General features: G+C 46.5%; 1 protein-coding gene across 1 annotated transcript in view; it reads left to right on the top strand.

The window, feature by feature from the left end:
• The window catches only part of Bbs9 (Bardet-Biedl syndrome 9), a 52,735-nt gene extending 35,852 nt beyond the window's left edge, over positions 1-16,883 (top strand). The window contains exons 20-21 of the mRNA XM_077687495.1: positions 12,003-12,095; positions 13,259-16,883. Coding sequence (XP_077543621.1) covers positions 12,003-12,095; positions 13,259-13,368 — 203 coding nt within the window. The 3' untranslated portion in view covers positions 13,369-16,883. The remainder of the gene's footprint in view (positions 1-12,002; positions 12,096-13,258) is intronic.
• The last annotated feature ends 437 nt before the right edge of the window (positions 16,884-17,320 follow it).

The raw sequence follows: 17,320 nt of genomic DNA, 5'->3' as shown, positions 1-17,320 counted from the left end.
CAACGTGCTATAGCCGAAACCATGCCGCGATAACAACAGCCTGAATGGTACTGTTTTCTTGACTTCTGCATGGGGCCATCTCGACCACTACCCGCCAAATAAACAAGCCAACACTTTTGGGTGTCTTTGGCGAAACCCCGTATGCCTAGAATAATGGCGAGGGTTTGCGAGTAAGTGAAATAGATAGCTTTGTAGGCAATAGGATGAGTTACACAGAAAATACACGGAACGGAACAAATCAAAACATCAGTAAAGGGGCTGCCGCTTTCCCAGGCGTTTTCTGTTAGTCTGTTATGAAGTATAGATGCCATATGTAGTCTGTTTGTAGCTCGACTTTGCGGGAATTCATTCGACCTATCTATTTATTCATTTAATGTTCACAGCGTTACGGATACATTACCGTTGGAAAAAAAGTGTGTGTGTGTGTGGGGGGGGGGGGGGGGTTAGAAACGGCTGAAATGGGGTATAATGCTTTTTTTTCATTTTGTTAGTTCTGGCACATATTTTTGCCGTTAGATTTATTGTGGTATTATTTGAGAGTGAAAACAGCTGTCTCGTTTCTGCACAGGGATATTTCCTTATAGCCTACCATTAAACGTTGCTGGCTGTTGGTGGCTATTGGGCAGAAAAGGTACTCTATTAAGATGTATACCTGTGACACGAAGGGGGAATAATCACTGAGAGAGCCCCGCACGGGGCACCTTGAGTATTCATGGTGACGGTGTTGGCGACACCGCGGACCCCGAGCCCCCAACATAAACTGTAACCTACCGTGGTGATGTGTTTAAAGGTGAAGGGTAGAAGCCTCGAACGGTGGCCGTCGGAGCCCAGGTCAAGCTCCGGCGGATGGGCTCCCTGTCTGTCTACCAGGCAGGGAGCTCCGGGACCTCTCAGGCTATCAGGGTAAGGTTTGAGAAGAAAGTACCCCCGTCCCCTGCTTCTATTACATGCCATATGGTAAATCGTAACCCCCCCCCCCCCCCCCCCCCCCCCCCCCACAACATGATCGGACCTTGAAAAGGGTCCGCACCGAAGAATCTTTTCCACGTCTTCCTGCCATCAACTCACCGAAACCTGACAACTACCCACGTTTTTTGATAGTTGAATCGGTTGACAAATCCAAGCCTCTTTCCTCACAATCTGTATTTCTTGTCCTATCTATCCTAGGCAACACATACAATGCTAAAAAACTAAGAACTGGCGAGGTCCTAGTTGAGGTTAATTCACAGAAGCAAGCCACAACTCTCATGAGCCAAACCCGCATGGCAGACCTGGATATCAGAGTCACACCCCACCGCAGCCTCAACAGCTCCCAGGGTGTGATATCTGAGCCAGACCTCCTAACCGAGAAAGAGACCGATCTGCTCGAAGGCCTAAAAGATCAAGGCGTGACAGCAGTAAGGCGCATCGTCATTAGGAGAGATAACAAAGAAATAGCCACCAAACATCTGATTCTGACTTTCGACCGCTGCACACTGCCCGAGCATATCAACGCAGGTTTCATCCGTTGTTCTGTCCGGCCATACATCCCGAACCCGCGGCGCTGTTTCAAGTGCCAGAGGTTCGGGCATGGTACCAACTCCTGTCGTGGCAGAACAACATGTGCCAAATGTGGGCAGCATGATCATCTATCCGACAACTGCACAGCAACCAACCTTACCTGCCCGAATTGCCAGGGTCCACATGCAGCATACTCTCGCGCCTGTGAAAAGTTTCAACTAGAGAAGAAAATAATCAACATCAAAGTCACTGAAAACATCACCTTCCCCGAGGCGCGAAAGAGGTTCGCCTCTTTTCCCCTGGGGAGGTACGCCGACGCAGCTCGCCGGGGGGCGGAGCGGCGTCTGGTTTCGGCGGGGACCCAGTACCGCGAGTCGGACTTGGTCCCGCCCCCCCCCCCCCCCCCAGGGTTGCCTCTGGCAGCCCAACCCGCCTCCGCACCGCTCGCTGAACCAGCAGCGGCTGTGGTGGCATCCACGTCCGGTGGGGATGCTGCTGCACCCACCGTTTCCCCCTCTCCACCGGCCCGAAGCACACGCGAGGGCCCGGACGAGATGGAGACGGAGGCGATCGCAGCGACCCCCTCCTCCTCCTTACTGCCTGTGCCATCTGGGGTGCTCCCCACGCCTTCGGCACTGGCAGCGCAGGCAAAGAACACCCGAAAGGGTACCACGTCAAGGGGGCCCAGTCCGCTGGGCACCCCCTTGCCTTCAGATGACGACATGGACGTCGAGCCCTTCCGGCTTTCATCGCAGCGGAAGGAATGGGCTGCGACGTCCAGGTCAGTAGAGAAGGTCAGAAAACCCCTTCCAAGAGTGCAAGCCCCGAAAGACCCTACATAAATAGTCACACTCCAGTAGCTCTGAACACATAATAATGGGAAGAGAAAATATTGTTCAGTGGAACTGCAGAGGCCTTCTGAATAATCTTGACGACGTTTATGAGATTCTGCATGCCAATCAGCCAAGTATAATGTGTGTCCAGGAAACACATCTGAATTCCAAACACACAAATTTCTTGAATAGTTACATGGTATACAGGAAAGACAGGGATGGCTGCACACACTCTTCTGGCGGTGTTGCCATAATCACCCGCAAATCCTTAGCATACCACCCTGTCACCTTGAACACCGTCCTTGAGGCTGTAGCCGTCCGCACAATAATATTTAATAGATTAATAACGGTATGCTCCATATACATTCCTCCTGATGTTGCACTTACGAGCTCCGACTTCGAGGCGCTGGTAGACCAGCTGCCCGAACCATACATTCTAACAGGCGACCTTAATGCTCACAACTCTCTTTGGGGCTCTTCCAGAATGGATGCCCGAGGTCGCCTGATAGAGAAATTCCTGACATCTTCTGGAGCATGCCTTTTCAACAATAAACAGCCTACATATCATAATATAGGACACAACACATACTCATGTCTTGACTTGGCTATTGGCTCCGCAGTTCTCTTTCCTCTTCTCGAGTGGGGTGTGGGAACTGACCCATATGGTAGTGACCACTTCCCCACCTCACTTAGATATATAGGTAAAGGCCCAAGCAGTTCATCTTCCCATAATAGGTTCAATGAAGCACGAGCTAACTGGAACACATTTACAGAGACATCGAAACTACACCACACATCCATAGCACACCTACACGTAGATGAAGCCGCACAACTCCTCACGGCGCACATCCTCGACGCCGCCGAAAAGTCTATTCCCCACGCCTCTGGTGCCCCGCGCAACCAGCGGAGGCCGTGGTGGAATGAGGACTGTAGGCGGGCGCGAGAGGCCCAGAACAAGGCGTGGGGTGTCCTTCGTCGGTACCCTACGTCGGGTAACCTCATTTTGTTCAAACGGGCCAAGGCGTTAGGAAAACGTGTGCGCCGTGAGGCAAAACGAGAGTTGGCGCTCATTCATAACATCTATAAACTCATACACAGACACACGCAACGTATGGACACGTATACGCAAACTCAAAGGACAACATACACACAGCCTGCCCCTGGTCAGTACAACAGGGGACACACTGGAAGACCAGGCTGACACACTCGCACAACACTTCCAACACGTGTCCAGTTCAGCACACTACACGAACACTTTCCTGAAGTATAAAGCCTCTTGTGAAAAGAAGTCCCTACACGACAACAACAAATCACAGACTTCTTACAACTCCCTGTTTTCACTACATGAGCTGAGGGCTGCTCTGAGCACGTGTAAACCCTCAGCTCCAGGCCCAGACAACATTACATACACAATGATACAACATCTACACGCAGACACACTTGAAGCACTTCTACATCTATATAATAAAATATGGCTTTCGGGGCACATTCCACACTCTTGGAGGGAGGCCATTGTAGCGGCTTTCTTGAAGGAGGGAAAGGACCCGTCGTCCCCCTCAAGCTACCGTCCTATTGCCCTGACGAGCTGCCTGTGCAAGCTCTTCGAGAAGATGATAAATCGCAGGCTCGTGTACTTCCTCGAGTACAATGGTCTTCTCGAGAGCTGCCAGGCAGGCTTTAGGGTGGGGCGATCGACAAACGATCAACTGGTTGCACTTGACTCATACATCAAGGATGCCTTCGTGCATAAGCAGTACTGCTTAACTGTCTTTTTCGACCTTGAGAAGGCCTACGACACCGCTTGGCGTTATGGGATCCTTAGTGACCTCAGGTCATTCGGTGTTTCGGGTAATATGTTGAACACCCTTGTTAGTTATTTGTCGGAGAGAGCGTTCAGAGTAAGAGTTGGTTGTGCACTTTCAAAGGTTCACGTCCAAGAAAATGGCGTGCCGCAAGGTGGCGTGTTGAGTTGCACTCTCTTTATCGTAAAGATGAACTCTTTTGGAAAGGCACTGCCACCAACAATCTCTTATTCTATGTATGTAGACGACGTGCAAATATCTTTTAAATCATGTGTAATATGTCAATATGCGAACGTCAAGTCCAGCTTGGTGTCAAGAAGCTTGCCGGCTGGGCAGACAAGAATGGGTTTAAATTGAATCCTGCAAAAAGCTCCTGCGTTGTGTTCTCCAGGAAGCGCGGGGTCCATCCGGACCCAGACATTACTCTGAATGGCGTGTCGCTTCCTGTGAACAAGGAGCACAAGTTCTTAGGTGTTGTGTTTGACCAGAAACTCACATTCATTCCACACATCAAGAAACTTAAACATAAATGTCTGAAAACAATGAATATACTTAAGGTTCTCTCCCATCAATCGTATGGTTCCGACAAAGAACTCCTACTACGGCTCTATACTGCTTTGGTTGGGTCTCGTTTAGACTATGGTAGTGTGGTATATGGGTCGGCGTCTAAAACAGCGTTGCGAATGCTTGACCCAGTGCTACACTTGGGGCTACGGCTTGCGTCGGGTGCTTTTCGCACTAGCCCTGTCGAGAGTCTGTATGCCGAGTGTAATAAGTGGAGCCTTGAGAACCAACGAACGTACATGGACTTACTTTATGCGTTTAAAATTTCATCGCTGAATAACCATCCTTTTTATCCTGTTTTTAACGACACATCCACATCTGTTCTTTTTGTAAATCGCCCATCCGTTCCTCTGCCCTTTTCACTTAGAGTGAGAGAGCGTGCCTCGGATCTGAGCGCTTCGTTTTTAGATGTGTACGGATCAACCTTTTCAGACATTTTACCTCCTTGGAAATTTCGTCCTGTGTCCTCCGACCTTTCTTTTATGAAACTTGACAAAAATCGGGTACCGCGAGCTGCAATACTGCAGCACTTTCTGTCTCTGCAGTTTAAATACCCACTTGCAGAATTTTACAGGGACGCGTCTAAAACCTCCACTATGGTCTCCTGCGCTGCTCATGGTCCGAATTTCAGTGCAGCCAGAACCATGAGCGTCCACACGACAATTTTTTCAGCAGAAGCTCATGGGATTTTGCTGATTGTACGACACATACATGAAAATCAAATTCCGAAGTCTATCATCTACACAGATTCCTTGAGTGTTGTTCGCGCACTGTCATCGCATACACCCCCCAAAAACCACATCGTTAATCTTGTATTTAACATTATCATGTCTGTGTATGCAAAGAAGCATCAGCTGCTCCTCTGCTGGGTTCCAGGACACGCTGGGATCGCTGGGAATGAGTTGGCAGACGAGAGGGCAGCTGCTGCTGCACTCAGGAACACTGTAGACATAACAACCGTACCGTACACAGACCTCAAGCCACACATAAGACAACACCTGCGCAGAACATGGCAAACACACTGGGACGAACAGACAGACAACAAACTACATGTAATAAAGCCACACTTGGGACGGTACACAGCTGACTCACGCAACAGACACACGGAAGTCGTCTTGGGTAGGCTACGGATAGGGCACACGCATGCAACTCACTCGTATCTGCTGACGGGATCTCCTAGACCCCAGTGCAGCAGGTGCGGAGAGGCCCTATCCGTAGTACACATACTAATCACATGCAAGGCACTTCACACAACACGACACAAACACTTCAGAGAACTCTACAGACAACATATTCCCCTACATCCATCGTTTTTCCTAGGTGATGATGCCATTGTTTCCGTGAAACGTGTGTTTGAGTATTTGTCCGACGTCAAGTTTTTAAACCTCATTTCCTATCACGCATCATGAAATCTGGCCCTATACACCAGCCATGCTCATTGTCGTGTTGTGATTTTATTTTTGTTTTTGCTGATTTTAGTTAGTGTTTAAGGTTTCACCCCTATCATCGACTATTGTTTTGGCGCTCTTTGCCCCAGTTGGCCTTGCGCCATAAACATCCAACGATCATCATAATCACTGAGAGAGAACTAAATCAGAACTGCAAGAGAAAAATTGACAGAATCACTGGTCAATTAACTGTCGTTAACTGAAAAAAAGAGCTCTGTTTTAGGCGTATCAGGTTAAAGGGCCGACAGAAATTGACACTTAGGGGCGGAACACTCGTAATGCCGAGGGTTACCAACCTCAGTCCTAACTGTTATTTGGTGGCCGAGGTACCTCAGTTTGTAGAGCCTGCTACGCGACGCACAGAGGCCGCGTGTTTGCCCCCCGCTAGTGGAAAAACGTGTGACTGAAGCGCTGCTGATTTTCCTATAAAGCACTGAACTGGACCAATGTCTATCATAAACCCCGTGCAAGTATGTGGATTATCGTCATCCTCATCGTCTTATTTGTCATTATCATTAGGTTTTTCTGTTAAAAACATATGGCGTAGCGAGCCAGGCGTCTTTGGCTATCATCGCCAGTCACATTAAAGACCGTTCTCTTTCTCTCTCGCTAGTGGCACCATTTTTTTTTATTGCGTGGGAAATAGATGGGGCATGCCGGCAAAAATTCTGGCATTTGATCCATCTCCAGATTGACAAAACGGAGAACGAAAGAGCGCGTGGCTGCGATGGCGCTGAATTCACTTCGCTGCCGAAGCATGCAGAAGTTTCTGGGGAGACGTCAAGACGAAGCGCGGCTCGCCAACTGCCTTTGCCGGTGCCACCTCTCGCACCGTCTAGACGGGTCCCTTGACCCCCGCAGCCGCTTGCACGCGTTGTAAAATGGCTTGTGCGGGCAGCGCAGGGCTGGAAAAGAGGAAGAAATGGTAATGACGGCGACGAAATGCCGGTGCTGGTGGGCAACAGGAGCGACAGGCAGCCAATGCCGCTGCTAAAGCTAACGAACGTGACCACTAAGATGGTTAGAATGCAAGGCACGGTTGGCACGATATGCGAGGGGCTTGCGAGAAACGCCGCGTTGCGGGATTCTAAAGCCGCAGCAAGGCGTGCGCATCAGGCCTCAAGTTCGCGAGGGAGAGAGAGGGGATGCTCACCCTTTCTTAAAGGTCCACCAATGAATATCCAATTCTTTTATTTTAATTTTTAGCATTTGTTTTAAACGCATCAATACTTCGAGTTACAGAGAAAATACGTTTGCCGCGAGCTTTCCTCTAGTTCGGTGGCTGCTGTCGACCAGATGAATCGACTAGGGGTAAAACCAAGAGCGCGCGGGCTTTTTAAATAATTACTGCTTTAGCAACCGGCTAGCGCTAGTGCCTTCATTGCAGTGTCCACACTGAATTGTAATGCGGCGTGCTATCAGAGGCCCACTTGTTCCCCGCTCATATGCAAGTCTGTAAAGTCCCGTTTATAAAGGGTCTTTTCATTGGCGCCTTCCCAGAGATGATCGGCAAGTTTTTCATCAGTTTTTTTGCTTGCGTTATGAGGCAATTTCGCAAAAGAAAGCTATTGCTAAAATTTTTTGCAAGCCCTTATTGTAATTATACGTCGGTTTAAAAAAAATTCAAATAGACACATCACATTCATCAAACCTGCTGCGGACAGGGGTGAACGGCCGGGCCGTTTCGAACGTCCGTCTCACTTCTTTTTGGACATACCGTCAGGAAGCGGGCTAACGGCAGCTGTTTTAGTTGATAAGATATTTTGGTCTTTGTTAGCATTTGGTATATAGACGGGATAATTTATGCTTGCGCTCTGTTTCCGTGGATCTCTTTTTCTGCCCCCACTTCCGGTTTTTATGCCACTATCGTTATGCTAACTCTCCATGTAATGTTAAAAGGGCCATGAAGACAAAATGCAAGTGTGCTCCAACAAAGGTTTGCCTCGTTAAAATAACGCTGATACCACTTTTACGTGAACTTCACTCAAATAAGCTCTATAACTAGGAAAAAAGGGAATCGCCATGCGACCCACAAGCTTATTTCCCGCACTAGAACCTATGACGTATTATGGGCACCTTTGCGGTTGGCTTAGGCCATCAAAAGCAAACGCAAGTTAGGCAGGGCTTACAAGCAGGTTCGTAGGAAGTGGGAGGGGGCTTATGGGGCTTCAGCCGCCCCCTCTCCCCCCCAAATTTTGTTGCGCTGTCATGCACGGTGACCAAGGTAACCATGTGCGCCGGAAACCATCCTAGGATTTCGTCTAGAACCCTACGAATCCTGTCTGGAAAGCGCACCTACTCGCCCTTGGTGGCCCTTTTCCCTCCTGGCATGCCTAAATCCTCTGCAAAGCCTTTATTCACGGGGATGTTCTGCGCTCACAACAAACTAGGGGAGATTCGCGGGTGAAACCGCAGGACTGGCTGCTTCAGTACATCCATGCAACCAGGGGTGCCGCCGGAAACCAGTGCACTAACAACCTCGGAATTAGCCCCACCTTCCATGGTGCGAATTGACCTGCAAATTCACTTCTGCCGCACCCGCGTACGTGCTGCAAAACGATCTATTACCGCAGGGACAAAAATAGGTCGTTTTGCCGCACGAGCAGCACCGCAGCAGCGAATGCGCAGGTAAATTCGCACAATGTAGAACGGGCTTTCTGTATAAACTGCAGAAGGGTTTTCTGAAGGGCCAGTTGGTACATTGTACTACGGAGAAAAAACAGCACAAAAGACAGGACGAAATAAAGACTACAAACCACAGCGCCTGTGGTTTGTAGTCTTTACTTCGTCCTGTCTTTTGCGCTGTTTTTTCTCCGTAGTTTCTGTATAAATATATACTTTGTTACCAGTGACACTTTTGTTGCGCTGATCAAAATATAATCTTCACCCCGTCTCTGAAAGGAGCTGCCGTCTCGGGAAAAAAGCAGGAGCAGCGATAGGATGCTGTTCCGGCTCAGTTGATACGATCGCTCTGAAGGGGTCGGGGGCGGCGAGACGTGTTCCTTCAATGGCACCAAGGAAACGTAGGGTTAGTGAAACGGATGTGTGCCGTAATAATGCTTTCGTAGACAATTATCAGAATTGCCGTACGATTTCTTTTAAAATATTTTCCAGGCAGAGCACTAGAAAATTTTTGACGTGTTGATGGAGTTGACAAACTGCACACAGCGATTATCAAGACAGAAGAAAAGGAGTGCAAACCTCAAAGGATAGACTGACAAATTTCAATACATAAATAATGAATGAACGGAATTAAAGCATACTTACTGAAAGGAAGTGCCAGTGGGAGACTTGATGCCCCTGGTTATTTTTTCGTTTTCTTTTCGTACCAACAATTCTTTTCCGCCAACCACCGCACCCGTATGAGTAAAATTGCCGGAAATTAAATCTGAAATATAAAAGCACTGGCTACATCTGTTGAGGCTTCAAGTCGTTTTTGAATAAATTACTTAACATAGACGAACTTTAAATTTTTTGTAACGCAAAATATGTAGTGCTATATCTTGAGAGACTACTGCAATTCTGTAAATTTGGCCTATGGAGTATTTAATGCAGGAAAAGTTTTCGTGTTAAGTTACGTGATTAGTTGCCCTAAAGTTTGCACGTATGCGTTTTAATTGCGCGTAACGATCTCTTATTCATGCTTATTTTTTTTCGGTGGGTATATTAAAGGGGCCATGCAGACAAAATACAAGTTTGTTTTGTTCGAAAGAATTCGTGTTCTATAGTGCCCCCAACGCTTGTCCGGAGGCAAACGACGCTTTATTCACTGCGAAATTAATCAGTTTAGGTTAAAATTTTGATTCTCCCGCCAAATCGTGTGTTTTAACGACGCCTGCAATGACATCATAAGAACTGGTCTTCAAAATAAACTTGGTGTGAAGCAGAGACTTGTTTACCGTTAGTCAGCCTAGATGGCTCCACCATACCGCAGCTGCCTTTCGTTTGTTTTTGACCGTATTTGTACCTGGCTTGTTTTGGTTCAGAGAGGAAATAATCGTTTCGTAAAAGGTGGTGCTCGCTCGACAAATATATGGTCCCGTAAGACGCCGTCGCTTACGCCAATCGGCCAGTATCGCCTGAGACAACTCCAAAGAGCCACAGTGCTGTGCAGCTAAAACAAGCATAGTGCGCGCAGTATCAACAGCAGTGCGCATCGGTACTTATATGTTTAGGAATGCTTTCCTAACTTCCACTGTTTATCCCACCATTCTTACTACTATAGAAAGAATGTGGCCCAAATTTAAGCGCAAATAGCTCGTTCGGCAAGCTTATAAGCTCTGCCTAATTTGCGTTTGCTTTTGCCGGCCTCAGCCAATCGCAGAGCTGGTGCGTATGACATCACGGGAAATGAGCTAGTGGGTCGCATAGCCATTCCTTTTTGCCATAATTATATAGCTTATTTGAATTAAGTTTATGTTAAGAATGGTGTCAGTATGATTCTAACGAAGCAATCTTTCGAACAAACCAAATTTGGTTCGTTCGAAACACAAATTAACTTGTGTTTTGTCTGCATGGCCCCTTTAAGCTAAGTTGATAGAACGTATAGTTCGGCAGTTTCACCTCTCCTGAGCACACACCATTTATATCACTTCAAACCCGCTCTTCGAAGCTTGTCTTATCAAAATACTGGCTTGAAGTGAATTTACGAAATGAAAGATGTCAGTAAAACAGCAACACGTTATATGTGTACAGAGGAAATGCTGCTGGTCCAATTGGCGAATTGATACTTCAAAATGCAGGATACGGCTAAAAATCCTGATGCGGCAGTCACCAGGTCTTAAAGGGGCGCTAAAGGCTGACAATTTTTCGTTTTAACTGAAGGATAACAGCTTTCGTGGCGATTTCTGATTTTATTTGGCGGCAAACGGTGCTCTATTCCTTCCGGAGTACATAAATAAACCTGGCATGTCCCTCTCCCGTTTCCCTTTTATTTTTTTGCTACGTGCGTTCGAAAGGGTGTCACTAACCGACACGGCCAAGCGCCGCCCACACACCGGCAAAGCCATGACCCGTTGCCAAAAGGTGCAGAAAGTATGAACAAGTAAAGACAACCGCCGGTATACCGCCGGCTTGGCTGCTTCTCCACTTCCGCTAATAGTTTCCCCTTTTTGGCGTAGTTTGTGTCGGACTGGTTATACGGGACACGCGGTTGTACCCACTCCAACCTTCATAAATATTTCAAGTACACTTGCTCACGAAGGCAAATTGTCTGCCCGAAACGAAAGTAAAACTACACTTTCAGCATAAGGCAGTTAGGCTGCCTGTTTGGTAATTCTCACCGAGCTGAGGTTTCTATTTTTTATTCAGCATTCTCGTGGCTAGGACTGCCAAATACATTTATTTTGCTTTTACACGATCCTGTCATACCCTTCTTTTCAGAAATAAAAGCCTAAACAAGCTCCATCGATTCCATTTCGTCATTCACAATTTTTGCCTTTACAAATCCAAGTGGGAAAAAAAATGTACATGGTGGCGATGCCAGTTATATCTCTTTCGGTGTATTATGCGTTATTAAACAGCTGCTCTTACAACGAGTGGTATATTTGTACTCTTGGCACTGCAATCTGCCGATGCAAGCCAACTTGTTTTTACAGTTTACTGCCCCTTCAAAAGTTTCTTTTAGATGCAAGGAATTATTTGTAAATGGTGCACTCTTTTCATGCAAAAAGAACCTTGAGCGGCAGTGTGGCTTTCGTCGGGAACACAAATAAACCGTGCGCTTCACGTGTATTAATGCTTATCGACCAGTTATCTCATTCCAAACTGAAACAGTTTTGTATAAGTTGCTACGCTTAACCCCTGTCTGGGTAATTTGCTGCTGTAAATGCTAATCAGCTACGTCACACTTACAGCTGAAGATCGAAGCAAGGAAATCGACCACAATAATCCTAGGCGAGAAATTTTTGCGTTGGACAATACTTCCACGGTGTCCTCACCAATACCAGGTGAGAAAATGCGTTCATATCGTAGCAACAGGGGCCTAAAATAATCATTATCTAGCTACAGTCGATTTAAACAGTTTCAGACTGCATAATAATTTGTAATAAACTCTATACGCGATTGTTTGCTGAACGACTTCAGATGCTGCAAAGAATAAACGGAAATAAGGCAAATTACGTCATATTTTTGAGTTCGGCACTTACAAATACTACTAGCACTCTGATGTTTTATAAAAATAAATGGTTTAAATTTTGTTGAGCTTGCAAAAATGTGCCTTCTCTGTGTGTGCCCACCTCTCTCTCTCTCTTTCTCTCTCTCTCTCTCTCTCTCTCTCTCTCTCTCTCTCTCTGCCTTTTACATATTCATTCACCCGTCCATCCATCCATCCATCCATCCATCCATCCATCCATCCATCCATCCATCCATCCATCCATCATATTAATGGATGGATATCCATCCATCCATCAATCTAATCTAATTTAATCTAATCTAATCTAATAGCCAGTTCTTGTGCCTACTGTAAAGGTAATGAAAAGCCTTCAAGTTTTGAGTGATGAAATTGTGAGCTTCGGAAAATTTGTTTTTAGATGCAACGATTGTCCCGCGTTGGCGCGGCGTAGTCCGCATCCCTCCCCCATTCTCCTGGCCGCGGCAGCTGCGCGCTCCGCCGTTCTCACCGCAGCGCCATCTGTGGGTCAGCGCGGTAAGCGCGCAGCTTACGCTCGGCTGCGCTCGCTCCCGTCGCCGCGCCAGCTGTGCATTAGCGCGCAGCTTGCGCTCGGTTAAAAAATTTACACCATCTTCCCGCGAGGGGAACCATGGGGTAGATGCGACGCATCGGGGGTGAACATGCTGCGTAAATAGGATACACAACAACAGCAATCCACACGCTGACATCGCTAACATAACGGAAACGCAACGGCAACCCCCGATGCGTCGCATCTACCCCATGGTTCCCCTCGCGGGAAGATGGTGTAAATTATGTTCCTGTTCGGTTCTGAGCCCATCTGAGATGTAAGACTAAGATGGGCAAGAGTGCAGAAGAGAGGGGAACTTCTAGTTCATTGTGGTTCATTTTATTGGCTATGCTATGCCTTGTCTTCTCACATTAACCGGGTTGCATGACGTCTGACGCAATCTAATTATTCCCAACGTCTCATTTTCTCAGGGCCATCAACAAGCAAACCAGTTTGCGACGAAAGCGATCTGCAGGAGTGGATGGCTGACTCCCAAGAATCGGACAGCTCTAACAACAAGTTGTTGCCGGATAGCCCTTAATTTTGTACCCTAGAAGATTGCAATTTGGAAAGAACCTAGAACTTGCGCAGAAAAAGATGTGGGGGTCTTCTTGTTGATGTGGTTCTTCTGGGATACATTCTTCGGTCAGAGCTCGCGCCTGGCTGGGCGATTTCGTCATGTTTTTGTCGGGGACTCTCTTACAGAAAACATGACTTCTGGAGGAAAGCGGCACGTCTCACTAAATATGTATTCCCCGTCAGTATACAATCATGCGATGATGTGCGTTCTCCTGTTCCTTATTCTGAACAAAAACAAGCCTCCGACAGCATGCAGGGTGAACGATACGCGGCCGAATCTGCGCAGTTGTCAGTTACTAGTGTCTCAGCTTCTTGACGGCGTTCTTCACGAAGTGAACAAAAACGGCGAGAAGAAAGCTGTTCGCTTGTCGTATTTGTACAAATCGTACAGCTATAACAGCTACCGTGTCACCCAGTCCTTTTTTGCGTTAGACATCTTTCCATGTAACACAGTTGTCTTGCGTTTACTGTGTGTTGTCTTATTCTACAGCAGAAGAAGTTTTAGTTTTGCTTTGCAGCAGTTATGCGGATCACACTTATCAATTATGCATCCTCCAGCACTGCGGGAAATGCTTTAGAAGTGCATGATCGAGTATATGTACATTGATGTACAAATGAAACGCATCACGAAAATATTAAGCGGAACACACAAACAGCGCAATTTCTTTCCACGCAAATTAAACTAACGCATGGCTTAAGTACAGTAAGGAATTTGGGAAATGCGGCTTTCCAAATATACCAATAGCACGCCATTTTTGGACCTCCACAAACAGTATTTTTGTCGTTAAGGTGGATAAATGTAGATTAAGAGGGATTAAATATAGATTAAATTCAGATTAATGTAGATAAATGTAGATAATAATGTAGATAATGTAATTAAGAACAGCAAAAAAGCGTGGCTGTTGTGTGGATGGGTGGACGTGTATATAAAAGGTACCCGTTACAATAACACTACAGGCTTTAGCGTTCAAAACCAGGTAAGCATGGTTAAATGTCCCGAGGAATATTTTATTTACACTCTTTACGGCAGCCGCCATTTTGTGTATCGGACAACGATAACGACTATTTCATGCCGAATAAGGCACTTCAGGCTTTCTCCTTAGTTAAAATCTTGAGGAGGAGGACGAGGAGGATAAACATTTATTGACCGGAAGTGCTGATGGCAGCACGGCACTCGCCCGGTGGGGGGCATCCTTATTCCGGGATACCCAGGCTGCGACTTGCCGTCCAGGCCCTCTTGACCAGTTCTTGCTGGTGTCCAAGGTCCGGATCGACCAGACGAGCCATCCACTGCTCAAAAGTTGGGAAGGGAATCTTGATAAGTATCATTATTGAGCAAACGTCAAGCCAATGCAGTCAAGCTCAGAAAATGCAGCGGGAGTAGTTCGATTTTGGGACGTGAACAAATTTCACGGTGCGAAACAACAAAGACAACGAAGGACGGTTTTATTTTCAAAAGCTTAAAAATGTTCGGGAAATATTTCAACGACAGCCCAAGGACTATTCTATGCCGAATATCCTACCGTCCTGCGTGCTGCTCGAAACAGCAGCTACGACTAAGACAGCAAAAATTTGGTAAGTCTTTTAAACAAAAAGAAGGACTATATAGAATGGCAACCACTAGTTCCGTGCAGCCGGGATGATGCCGAAAACTAGTCTGCGAGAAGTGTACGCGGGATTTCATTTTGGGGAATTGGGGAAAGGGGGCGGGGGAGGTAGCAGATTTTTATTGCTTTATATACTCAATTGGAAATCCCCAAGCTTGTGACAGTATCGCGCTTTGTAGTGAGATCTCCCTAGATTATCGCTTCCTTCCCTTGTATCGCAAACGTTTCTCCCAGCTGAGCTATGTGGCGGAGAGAACGTATTCAACCCACCAGGCAAAACATTCGGTATAATCCAAAGGAATATACTCAGCTCAAGACAGCGTGTTCTAGGACTGAAAAGACTGACAACGGCTTGAGGAGAATGCGGGTAACTTCAGTATTGCTGGCATCAGATGACGGGCCGGACATGGGGTGGTGCACGAAAGCCAAAGATTTCAAAACCCCGTCTCAGTTGCCCCGCCCCGGAAGCCCCGCTCTTTATGCCCCGTTTTCGAAAGCCCCGTACTCATAAGCCCCTGACACAATTCTCCCGTGCCGATTGGCCCGCGCCGAAAGATCTGCTCTTTAAGCGCCGTACTCATAACCTAAGCCCACGGTGTTCTATGTTTGTTTCCTTTGTTTTTTCGGTGAAATTTTTCTGCGTGGCATAAGAAAGGATACGTAAAGACGGGAGAAGAAAACTAAAGAAACGTTAACTTTGACCGACGTTAATTGCTGGTTCGTCTAGTGAGTTCGTGTCTTGCAATTATCAATTTAAGAATGTTGTCGTACATGTTGGCATAACATACTTGTTGTAGCCACGTATGAAGACCGCATCCTGCTCTTTTTGTGTCTGAATAAGGTACCATGGCAACGTAGTTCATTTGGTGCAGCATGTCGCGCTCACTCGGCCCGGCCGAGGTGGCACGTCCCCAGAGACCTCGGGCTGTCACTGGGCTTCGCCACGGATGCGGGCATAATGAAGTTCACTGCGTGGTTATCACTAGAGACCGGATTTTAGGCAAATGCCTTTTTTTGTCCTCACGCTCCTATCGCCCCACTTTGATATATGAGCATGAATTACAGGTAAAGGAGGGCTTTTATGGTGTTTTACAGTGCCTATAAAAGCCTATTTTGATGTTTGTGCCTAAATGCCTATTTTCAAAATAGGCGCCCATATGAACACTATTTAGCTTCGCCTTTCGCTTTAAAGTGCAGTTTGAGATCGTTGTTCATGTCACTGGGCATACTATTGACTGTTTCGAACTCTGTATATGTGGTTCAACCTAGTCCTCTAGTTCAACCTAGTGCTTTAGTTCAACCAGGTACCGAAAAAAAAAAAAAAACTGCTGGCAGCAGTGGAATGGGGCGCTCATTCTCAGTGGCAAGAGGTACAATTTTGAATCCAGAAATCTGGAGATGATGGTAGTTCATTATTGTTTCCTCAGTTTTCACAGTGATTCTCAGACTAAGTTCCGCGTACTCTCCAAACAGATTTCTTCAAACGTGCATTCACATCCTCGTTTCTATAAGCATATTCAAATCCCGGCCACTCTATTTTCAACGCAACAGTTGAGTATCGAACGCGCCTTTTTTAACAGATCACTCCTATATTGAAGAGCCGACGGAGAAACGTCACTGCGCAGCTGCCTTTCCTTACGCCTTAAAATTCTCGGACCCAACGGGCTCTAATACTCGTCTCCATAAAAAATCTGTTCGGCTGCTAAACACCTCTTCAAAAATGCTCTTCAAATGTGCGGAGGTGTATTTGACAGCCGTGGGGCTTGTACAATGCGGAATATATCATTGTAAAATTGCCAGAGTTGTACCTAACAGTCATCACGTAAAAACATGTTATTTTATTAATAAATCGCCGTCTCTCTTGCGTTCATTATTTGTGTCTGTTTTTGTTGTGTCGTAATTTAATTGTGTCAGGCAGACAGAAAGTAGCGCTTTTTTAAATCAGTATACCCAGCTTTCAAGTATTTTTTTTTTCATGCCTGTTTCCGACGCTCGAGCAAGCGACAATCGCGGTTGAATATGAATGTGGCAGTGTGCTTGTTGAATTAAGCCAATTTATCGTCAAATGTTCAGCAGTCTCATGGGATAATTGGACGGCTATGTTCAACTGGTGGCGCCTTAGTGCCATGATAAACTAACATTTTTGGTTTTCCTGTCCCAGATACAGGTTGCACACGTCTTCGGTCGAAATTATTTACATTTATGGGAAAAATTATAGTGCCGATATTTACAACGTTGGAGGCCTAAAAGGTTGTCTTGCCTGCCTATTTTTGGCGCCTAAAACGCGCTTTCTTAATGTCTGAAAAT

Source organism: Haemaphysalis longicornis, unplaced genomic scaffold (genome assembly GCF_048455015.1).
Source record: "Haemaphysalis longicornis isolate Haplotype H1 unplaced genomic scaffold, Haemaphysalis longicornis Haplotype H1 scaffold_1, whole genome shotgun sequence".
Classification (NCBI taxonomy): domain Eukaryota; kingdom Metazoa; phylum Arthropoda; class Arachnida; order Ixodida; family Ixodidae; genus Haemaphysalis; species Haemaphysalis longicornis.
Note: the sequence above shows the minus strand (reverse complement) of the source record. Positions and strands in the feature narration are given on the sequence as shown.